This window comes from Orycteropus afer, unplaced genomic scaffold (genome assembly GCF_000298275.1).
Source record: "Orycteropus afer afer isolate SDZICR_OR568_19922 unplaced genomic scaffold, OryAfe1.0 scaffold00276, whole genome shotgun sequence".
Taxonomy (NCBI): domain Eukaryota; kingdom Metazoa; phylum Chordata; class Mammalia; order Tubulidentata; family Orycteropodidae; genus Orycteropus; species Orycteropus afer.
Window position 1 is genome coordinate 2,207,112 of NW_006921863.1, and position 11,358 is coordinate 2,218,469.

Below are 11,358 nucleotides of genomic sequence, written 5' to 3' on the forward strand. Positions count from 1 at the left end.
GCAGTGGCCACACAGAACTCACGGATTATGGGGTTTATTAGGGAAGCACCACAGGCTACAATTCAAGTTCCGGAAAAAATGCTCAGTCTCTCTCCCAGCCCACCGTCCCTCAGCAACAGTCTCTCACAGTCTCTTTCCCAGCAGTGCTGGTCCCTCAGTGTCTCACTCAGCAATATGTGTCTCTTGCATCTCTTTCCCAGCAGCACATGCCTCTTTCAGTAGCATGTGTCCTTTTTAGCAGCACGTCTTCCTCAACCAGCAATCAGAGAGAGTTCTGCCTCTAAGAGGCCTCTTTTTGAGCCCACCAGGGTGGTCAAACTAGCCAATCATAGCATCAGAACTCTAAGCAGCTGAGAGAGTGGGAACCTCCCAGAACATTGTTTTGTGCCACTCCCAACAAAAATACTCCAGGTGGACAACTTCAGCAGTCAGGAGCTCCTCAGTTGCTCATAGAAAATCCCACCTTGGACTTTACAAAGACTTATGGGTAGAAAAGCCACACTAAGTAATTTATTACACCACAAAGGTACAATAAGAGCACTTCTAATGTAACGTATTCTTTTTAAATGCACTTGGCATTTCACAAGCTAAAAAAACGGAGGAAAAAGTTCAAGACTTGAATTGCATTATTGAAGGATTTTATAGGCAAAATACTGAATAATGCAGGAAGCATGAAAAAACATGGAAGGAATACACAGAATCACTGTACCAAAAAGAACTGGTCAGTGTTGAAATATTTCAAGAAGTAGCAAATGATCAAGAACCAAGGTATTGAAGAAGAAGTCAAAGATGCATTGTAGGAATTGGTGAAAAACAAAGCTCCGGGAATTGACAGAATATCCATTTAGATGTTTCAACAAACAGTTGCAGTGCTGGAGATGCTTACTCATTTATGCCAAGAAATTTAGAAGACAGCTACCTGGCCAACTGACTGGAAGAGATCCATATTTGTGCTCTTTCCAAAGAAAAATGATTCAACAGAATGTGAAAATTATCTAACAATATTATTAATATCACATGCAAGTAAAATTGTGCTGAAGATAATTCAAAAACTATGGTAGAAATATATTGAGAGGAAAATTCCAGAAATTCAAGCTGGGTTCAGAAGAGAAAATGGAGTAAAGGATATCATTGCTGATGTCAGATGAATTTTGGCTGAAAGCAAAGAATTCCAGAAAGATGTTTACCTGTTTCATTAACTATGCAAAGGCATTCAACTGTGTGGATCATGACTAATTATGGATAACATTGCAAAGAATAGGAATTCCAGAACACTCAATTGTGCTCATTGAGGAAACTACATAAGCCAAGAGACTGTCACTCATACAGAACAAGGGGATACCGCATAGTTTCAAATCTGAAAGTATGTGTGTCAGGGTTGTATATTTTCACCATAATTATTCAATCTGTATGCTGACCAAATAATCCAAGGAACTGTATTATATGAAGGACTAGAAGAAGACTCATTAATGACCTGTCATATGCAGATAACATAATCTTGTTTGCTGAAAGTGAAAATGCCTTGAAGCACTTACTGATGAAGATTAAAGACTACAGTCTCAAGTATGGATTATATCTCAACAAAAAGAAAACAAAAATCCTCATAACTGGACCAATAAGCAGCATCATGATAAATGGAGAAAAGATTGAAATTATCAAAGGTTTCATATTACTTGGATCCACAGTCAGCACCCATGGAAGCAGCAGTCAAGAAATCAAATGATGTATTGCACTGAGCAAATGTGTTGCAAAAGACCTTTTTAAAGTGTTAAAGAACAAAGATGTTATTTTGAAGACTAAGGTGCCCCTGACATAAGCCATGGTATTTTCAATAGCCTCATATGCATGTGAGAGCTGGACAGTGAATAAGAAAGACCAAAGAAGAGTTGATGCTTTTGAGTTGTGGTGTTGGCAAAGAATACTGAAGGTACTGCAGACTGCCAGAAGAATAGATAAATCTGTCTGTCCTGGAAGAAGTGCACTCACAATGCTCCTTGGAAGGGAGAATGACCAGACTTCATCTCACCTACTTTGGTCATGTTGTCAGAAGGGACCATTCCTTGGAGAAGGATATCATGCCTGGTAAAGTGAAGGATCGCAAAAAAAGGGAAGACATTCAACAAGATGGATTGACACAGTGGCTGCAACGATGGGCTCAGGTATAGCAAGGATTGTGAGGCTAACAGTACTGGGCAGTGTTTCATTCTGTTTTACATAAGCTTGCTATGATTTGAAGGTGATTCAACAGCACCTAACAACAACAACATCATATGAAAGTTACCTTTCTTATCCTCACTTTTTAGCAAGACTTAATGGCACCTATAAACAACATGTAAATATTGTTATTCGGTACACTTAAATATTTTTATAAAGTTTTTAATGTTAGAGTTATAACCTAGTGTAAGGCAAGCTAAGCAATCCACTGCTATAAGAAAGCTCAGTTTTATGTGCCGGTAGTATTTGGTTGAGATCTGTGCTTGGTTTAAACAGTTAAGGTGTTCCGCTAACCAAAAAGATGGCAGTTCAAGTAAAACTAGGGGTGTCTGGAAAAAAGATCTAGCAATCTTGTTCTGAAAATCAATCACTGAAAACCTAATGCATTACAGTTTTACTCTGACACCCATTTGGTCACCAGTTGGCACTGACTTGAAAGGAAGTAGTTTTATTTTTTTGTTTTAGTATCATTCAGTCAACAGACACTTATGACATGTCACATACTATATTGGTGCTGGAGAAACATAAATAAGACATGTCTAGGAAGACAGATTGTTTTATGTCAGTAGACTATGCTAAGCACAGTGATAAAGATAGAAAACCATCTTGCTTGCTCATCCTACTGCAGGCTACAACTACCTTAAAAGAAATAACAGTTTTCAAAGTGATAGTCTTACACATCCAAATTTACCAAAGTGCTAACAAATGTCATAAAAATAAGGAAGTCCTTTTAAAGCCTTATGAAGTTTTTCCAAATGACTCATCTTGGAGCTGACAATAAGGTCTATGCCTAACAGTTTAGAATGTCAGAGAGAAATTTTAAATAAACATCCAGTTCACATGCAAGGCCTGTGATGACTTTTCACTGGTTCTCAGCAGAGAAAGAAGTACAGGGATGATGTGTGCTATTAGTAAAGTTAAATGTAGTCTTTTTCTTTTTTGTTCCAATTCTAAAATTATCTTTCCTGTACATTTGATTTATAAATGCTCTTATAATAAAACTCCAAACAATGGAAGTACAGGCTTTTACTTTTATTTTTTAGGGAAAATGGGTTGTATCCTTATTGAGTATCTTTCTTAGCCATCTTAAATAGGTTCTCAGTTTTTAAAATGTTACTGGTTTAAGAAATCAAAACACTACAAGCTTTTCATTTGTTCTTCAGAGAAGAAAGTAGTCAATGGCAAGACTGGTTATTTGGCACAATCCACAATTCATTTTGAAAAGACAAATTTTGACCCATAGTACTTCTTTCCTCTTATCCAATGATAAGATCACCTGTATTTCTTCATCTATGAACCACCAAAAGTGATTAGGCTTTTATTAGAACTGAAAAAAATAGGTGATAGCCTGAAACCATATTTTCAAATAGTTTTCTCTGGAATTATTTCTGCCCTATTGTTTAAAAGATTTCACCTAAATTACAAAGCAAGTACAGAGGTTATTATTTGGTCACACCCTTACTTTTGTTACTTGCTGAAACTGAATGATGTCCTCCTGATTTCACAGCAGAATTCTTAAAATGGTAATGAGGCCCCAAGTGGTTCAATGAGTCCCTATCAGTGTTCTCATCATGGCCTGCTGTTTTCCCTGGAGAAAACTGTGGTCTTGGAAGGCATCAGATCTTTCAAGTCAATGGCGTTGACCCTCACTAATAAGAATATGAATTTTTGTACTAATAGATTGGAATTAAAAAAAAAAGTCTCTCCCTGGACATGTCTAATATCCCCCAATTTTGAACATATAGCCTATTTAAGGAGTCAATCATCAGGGTCTTCAGCAGCATTTGGAAATATCTCTGTGCCCCATTTCACATTGAAAGGAAAAGGAAAAATGAACACAGGTATGTTGTTAGATTTTATTTATTCTTTCATATATTTGTCAAGAAAAAGAAGAAAGGTAAACAATACTCATTCTGATGATCAAAGATTACTTTTAATATTTTCATTTTATTTGCTTTTTAACTATCCTGTTGATCAGGTTTTTTTTTTTTTTAATGTAAACATTAATATCATATTGATGTCAATTTTGAAATCCAATGATAAGATCAAGACTTACCCTAGGAAGGACAATGCAAAATCTGTTGTCAGCACTCTTTGTTCCCCTTTTTGCTGTCTTTTTCCTGCGCTTTCCTCTGCCCAGCTTAATGTATTTTCTGACTAATCCCTATGATGACTACCTGTGAGAACAAGCCTGGTGGGAATCTTAAACTCAGTGTTCTCGTTAGGTAGATTTACCAGACTCAAGGAGCTAAGTCACTGTAGATCCTGCAATGGAAAGGAGCTCCTAACTCCCTGGTCAATGATGGTTCCTCCACATCTTACCTGTTCTGAAACCGACCACTCCTCTCGCCCCCGCAGTGCTCAATGCTGTATAATTGGTAGTGCAGATCTTCTAAAAACAAGCAAAAAACATTTGTTTTTAAGGCCACTCTGGTGGTTTAGGTTATTGAGCATCAAGGAGTCATAGACACTATCATACTTTTTCGCTTATAACATGCCCACATAAATAACAACACACTTACATATAATGTGTATAGTGCACATAGGAAACGAATGAGGAGGTGCATAGTTTGCATAATACTGTAAAACACGTACATTATTTGCATAGAAGCACAATAAATACTACATATCTCTCTTAGTGTTCTTTGAATTTCAACTAGTGAGTTCTAGAATTTATTACCTAACTTCCCCAAAAAAGAAATAATAATACTTGAATTTTAGACATTCTAAAAGTCTTGTGATCAAATTATCTTGTGAGAAGTCAGTGGATTTTTGGTACCTACTCAGTGCTCAATGTTATACCACATAAATTATCTTCTATCTTCCATGCAGGAGCTTAAGTAAATAGTACCTACAAAAATCAGAGCCCTACACTTCTAAAATACTACAAGACATTTTACAATAAACCACAGGAAAAAAAATTAGAAGTCTCAGTCCCTTAAACAAGGGTCTTGATCTTTGCTTTAACTCTTTAATTTATACAATATTCAGACCTTTTTTTCATTCTGGAACACCTTATGATTACACTAAACTACACAATAATTCCCAACTCTCCTATATAATACAAGCAACATTTTATATATACATATTTTCACTCACATGGTTCACAACTATGTAAGTATAAGTGAAACTAGGTAAGGTTGATATATGCCAGAATTAGACTTACTATAGGCAGTGCCATATTTGAGAAATAATGTGGAAAATCCATGCAATAGGGACAGTTAGCAATCAGTGCATGCTTACTTTTGGTCAACCATTGTTTTAAGCACTTTATATGTACTATTGTTGTTAGCTGACGTTGAGTCAAAACCAATTCATGGTGACCCCTCCCTATATGTGCAGTGTAGAACTGCCCTATAGAATTTTCAAGGCTGTGACCTTTCATAAGCAAATCACCAGGCCTGTCTTCCGAGATGCCCCTGGTTTGGTTTGAACTGCAATCTTTATGCTCATAGTTGAGAGATATATATTATAATTACATATGTATATATACATAGATATAGATATAGATACATACAGGAAAAAATAATCACTACCTTCAAGTCAGATCCGACTCATAGCCACCCCTCCTTGGGATTCCAAGGCAGTATCACTACGGAAGTAGATTGCCCAGTCTTCCTTCTGATATATATTCCCCAATTCAAATATAAGGATATTGGGGATTAGGGGTTATAGAACTTGCCAAAGGCTACAGAGCTAATAAATTGAGGAGATGAGGTTGGAAACCAGGTGTGTATCACAGTAAAGCCCTTGTTTGTAACCATTAAATATCTATTATCCCAGAGCATGTGGGCATTAGTTTTAACTTCAAACTAAATGACTTGAAGGAATCATGAAACTGAGACTTCTTATAGCTCTGTGTCATGTCTACACTCACCTCACAGCATAGGAGGCTCAGCTCCCAGCTGTCTTTCCAAAGAAGCAGGGTAAAAGATGTTCCTCATGCCTATCAGACAGTGCTGAACCAATCTGGCCAACAGCATCTTTTCCTCCTCTCAGAAAGAGGACACTAGAAACATTGGGGACACAATCAATGAGGATGTTGTAGGTGAAAAATTACATGTAGGGTAGACTTAGATAGATTTACCTTTCATCTCTTGAGATTCTATGGTTTTAAATAAGAAGATAAAGAATAGGCTATAAAGGAAATGCTTAATGAGCTGGATTTATGATTCATTTTAATTAAATACTAAATTAGGCTATTATTCTCTCATCTCATTTTCTGTTCAAGGAGGGGGTTGATGGCTGTGTTAAGCTCTGGGTTCTGAGGATTGGGGCTGAATTATAAATGAAATGCTATGTTGATTTTTAAATACTAATTTGATTGCTATGTAATAAAAATAGAACTGCTATGTCTATTTTTAGATCTCAAAAAAAAAAAAAAATCTGAATCCTAAGTATGCCATTACATAATTAATTCTTGAAATCTGTCTGGAGGTGAGTGGTAACTTTTCCTGGTGATTTGTGTATCTTAAATTATTCATGGCCAAGGATCATTCAGTACCTAAAGGCTTAAGGCAGGAAGGACTACAGAGTTATCCAAGAATAAGCGTATTTGGCAGCTTTTGAAAGCTGTGTATGGGCAAGAAACTATATATGTCCAGGAGTTCTTATATCACTTTCTCATTTTCAAATCTTGTATATCCTAAAGAGACTTTGTCAAAGTCAAAAGCATAACGTGATAACCAGGGGAAACCCCAGAGAAAGCCAAGATCTGAAAATAACATCTGGCTGTCTAGATTGCGACAGCCCTGATGATTTGGCAGCCTTGGAATATTGTGGTACTCTCTGGAAGGCAATAAAAGTCCTTGGACGAGGGAGTCAGGGAAACAAAAACCAAGGAATTGAAAGGTGGAAGTGTTCAATATAAAACAAGACATAGCAAAAGGCAAGGAGAGAGGAAGTAGAATGAGATTTAAGAAAATGAAGAAGCATGCAATTACTTGATTAATCAGAAAGTAAGTATAGCTGTGTATATACTATTTACATTCAAATTTTGAGGAATATATTTGAAAAACCTTCTGGAGTTTGTTGAAGGTATTCATTGGAAATACTATTAAGATGTGTAGCCTTTGTGTGAAAATAAAATACAAAAATGTTGCTTGATATGCTTCAGAATGACATATCACTGGTTTATATTTGAATATAAACCATAAATATGAGAATATTCTGAGTTCTTTGGCCAGAAAACTGCAATGAAAGTAAATCATATTGGTTGATACTTTTCCTATGAGTATAATACAGACTTATTGGAATGTTCAACTGAGAAGAGATAAATTTAGCTATCAGAATTTGTTAGTTTATTTTGATAAAATGGTTGTGCAACTCTGTCACTTCTCTTGACCTTGTTTCTATTTTTTTTTTGACATTTAAGTATAAAAGAAAAATGGAACTACAAAAATAAATAGAATGTATTGTATCATTAAATTTAGATGACTATGAAGTCTTATATTTAATATTTCTTCTGACTGCTAACCAGAAGGTTGGCAGTTCAAACTCACCAGCCAATCCTTAGAAGGAAGACTGGGCAATCTACTTCCCTAGTGATACCTCCTGGGAAATCCAAGGAGAGGTTGCTATGAGTCAGAATTGATTCATCAGCAGTGAGTTTTTTTAGTAATTATTATAATGTACACACTTACTTTTTTCAGTGGTTTAAAAGACATGACTACTTTATAAAAGACCAATACATAGTAGAGGTATATATAGTGGAAGTTCCTTTCTATGTGGTTAAAAGTAGAAAAGATAATTACTCAAAGCTATTCTTTGTCAGATATTCTGAACATGTAACATATTCCATTAAAAAATCCTAAAGCACATTACTGATTATTTTCTTTTTCTCTTTTGAATTATAGCAGAAAATGGCCCCCGTCTACTTGTGGAAGCAGAACAAGCCAAGGTGTTCTCACACAGAGGTGGCAATGTTACACTGCCATGTAAATTTCATCGAGACCCTAGAGCATTTGGCTCAGGAATCCACAAAATCAGAATTAAGTGGACCAAGCTAACTTCAGATTACCTCAAGGAAGTGGATGTGTTTGTTTCCATGGGATACCATAAGAAATCCTATGGAGGCTATCAGGGTAGAGTGTTTTTGAAGAGAGGCAGTGACAATGATGCTTCTCTGACAATCACAGACCTCACCCTGGAGGATTATGGAAGATATAAGTGTGAGGTGATTGAAGGATTAGAAGATGGTACTGCTGTGATAGCGTTAGAGTTACAAGGTAGGTGTCCATAAATCATGTTAAACTTAGAAATGATATTGAACCATTACTTATATTTTTTTCATGAGGAACAATGCCTAGTGGTTACCATAGAAATGATGTGAGAAACTAAAAGTCCATGCACAGCATGCTTTTCTTTTGTACTTTGCAGTCTGCCTATGATTCCAGCTTTCATATTTGAAATGTACACACAATGGTTATGCACAAAACTGAAGTTATTTGCAACTAGTAGGAACGTGCAGTGGAACTGACTTAACAATGTTCAAGAACTGCTTTGTGTTATTCAAAATTTAGTTCTCAGTACATAGTTACTGAGAAATTCAGATTAGATGCTTTTTTATTATGCTTCTAAAATTATCTCAGTTTCAAAATAATGGCAAGTAATTTCAAAGAAATATCTGCTAACTAAAATACATGTAATTCTATTCAGTAAAATGATTGTGAAAACTTAATTTAACAAACAATCAACCTCTAGATTTAGTTAAATGTTTTTCGTACAGAACTAATTTTAAAAAATGGTCCTAAGTCTCTTAGACACTAAATACCACATGGTCAAGGCATTTTGGGGATAATTTTATTTCTTAAGTATATAAAACATTCACTAGTTTCAAAAATCAAAATGTATATAAAGCTATTCAATCCCTGCTTCCCCTCTGCCCAATGTCCACCAGCAGGGAAGCTCCTTTTCTTAGTCTCTCCTGAATCTCAAGTTATTTTCATTAATTTCAGCATTACTTTTCACTGATACATGATTTCTACTGCATTATAGAATACTTCCCTTCCTTATGTGAATAAAACTTTTAAGTACGTGTTTGCTAGTAGCTCCTTTCACATTCTAGGATCGATTTGTGGCTTTTTGTAAAACTTCTGGTTGACTAGCACATCACTAAAGATGTGTCCACCTGAATCTCATAGAAGACCATTGCATTCATGGTGATTTGCTTTAAAAGCTAAGGAACTCTATGATATTGTAAATTTCATTATAGTGACCTTCTTTTGTCCCTCTTTGTTGTAGCACTTGGCTCCTGACTGCAGGTCATCAATGGTTTCATTTTTCATTGATTCACCGTAATATCCATGAACACTGGTATTATACAAGATAGAAAAGTACTTGGCTTAGAGAAAACATCCAATCATCAAATATTAATAGAGAGATGATTTCCCTTACTAAAGGGCCATGGGGTGATGGGCAGACCTTTAAGCTCTTAGTGTCAAGAGGTTTTAGTCCTAACTCTACCAGTGTAAGTTTTGTAACTTGGGCAGGTTACTTATCCTTGTATCTTAGTTTCCCATCTATTAAATAAGAGGTAGAATTATATTATCTAAGTTAGCTTTTCTTCTAAAATTATATGTTTATATATCACAGTATTGCATAAGCTTAAGTAATCCACATGTTATATTTACTGTCACCGTCTATTTATTCTTAAATGAAATTTTAATAAATAGAAACTAGTATAAGTTGCCAGAGATAGAAGGAAACAATAAAATAAATAAAATGAAACTAAGGTAGCATAGTGCCTAAAGCACTTGATTGCTAACCAGAAGGCTGGTGGTTCAAACTCACCAGCCACTCCTCAGAAGGAAGGTTGAGCAATCTACTTCCATAAAGCAGTAGCTTGGGAAACCCAAGGAGGGGTTGCTATGAGTCGGGTCCGACTCGATGGCACATAAAAACAACAAGATATTTCTAAATGTTAGCTGTATACAACCATTTTCTGATAGCTTTGAGCATGTAGCCTGCTCTTCTTTTGTTTGGAAAAAGAAATTTAGCATGCATTACACAGCTTAGTGCACTTCAAACTCCAATAGATTTCCTCCAAGAATATAATTTGAGGAACTGAATTGGGACTAAAAGAAGAGCTAAAAGGTGACTGTAAAGTAACTTTTCCTGCCTAGGCCCTGCACAATCCCAAATTACCAGCTTTCCGATGTGTTGGAAACACTTTCCTACCATATAATACATATGCATATGAGCTAAGAGAAGGTTGTCCAACAAACAATTTAATCGATAAATAATTTCACAAGTGCTATCTTAAGTGCCATGAAGAAAATCTCTCACATCTTGGCTCTTTTCATTCAACAATCTTAACCAGTAACCATTGTCATTAAGTGCATTTCAACTCATGGTGACTTCATATATGTCAAAGTAAAAGTATTCTCCCTGGGCCTTTCAGTGGCTGATTACTTGGCAGTATATTGCCAGGTCTTTCTTCCAAAGGGCCTCTGGCTGGACTCAAACCTTCAACCTTTCAGTTAGCATCTAAAGGCATTAATTATTTTCAACACCCAAGGACTCTTCAACAATCTTGCAGTTTGGCTAAGACACTGTTTTGATCATCTAGTACTACTATAACAGAAAATACCACAAGCGGATGGTCTCACACAAGCAGAGATTTATTCTGTTACAGTTTAAGAGGCTAGAAGTCCGAGTTCCAACTGCCAGCTCTAGGGGCTGGGTGAAGGACCCTCAAGCTTGGCTTTAACTCTGCCTCTTGCTTCTATTCCACTCAGCAGCTGCTGGCTGCTGAGGCTGAAAAACCAAAGGTTGAGACGAGTAAAATGGAACAGTTCAAAGATTATTAAGCAACACAGCAGACCACTAGTTCAAGGTCAGAAACAGTCCCAAGACTGCCAAAAAACATGGCAGGCTACTTAGATGAAGACTCAGCCAAATGCAGAACCCCAGTGTGCGAAAAACTCAAGACCTTTCTTTTCTTTTTTTTTAACATTTAAATGTAAATTTTTATTACTATCTCCATTTTATAAAAATGTATGTCTTTTGTGTTTTTTACAAGTTGCTTTCACTTATACCTTCCAAATATTTACTTTGCTTAATCAAACCATATCCTAACTATATATATATATATATCAGCCCCAGGGATACAGGTGAGGAGAGACAACTCAGGGACGCCCAAAG

The 11,358-nt window shown here is 36.0% G+C and overlaps 1 protein-coding gene across 1 annotated transcript in view; it reads left to right on the forward strand.

The window, feature by feature from the left end:
* HAPLN1 (hyaluronan and proteoglycan link protein 1) overlaps positions 1–11,358 on the forward strand; it is a 63,971-nt gene that overhangs the window by 32,107 nt on the left and 20,506 nt on the right. The window contains exon 2 of the mRNA XM_007950543.2: positions 8,070–8,441. Within this exon, the coding sequence (XP_007948734.1) occupies positions 8,070–8,441 (372 nt within the window). The remainder of the gene's footprint in view (positions 1–8,069; positions 8,442–11,358) is intronic.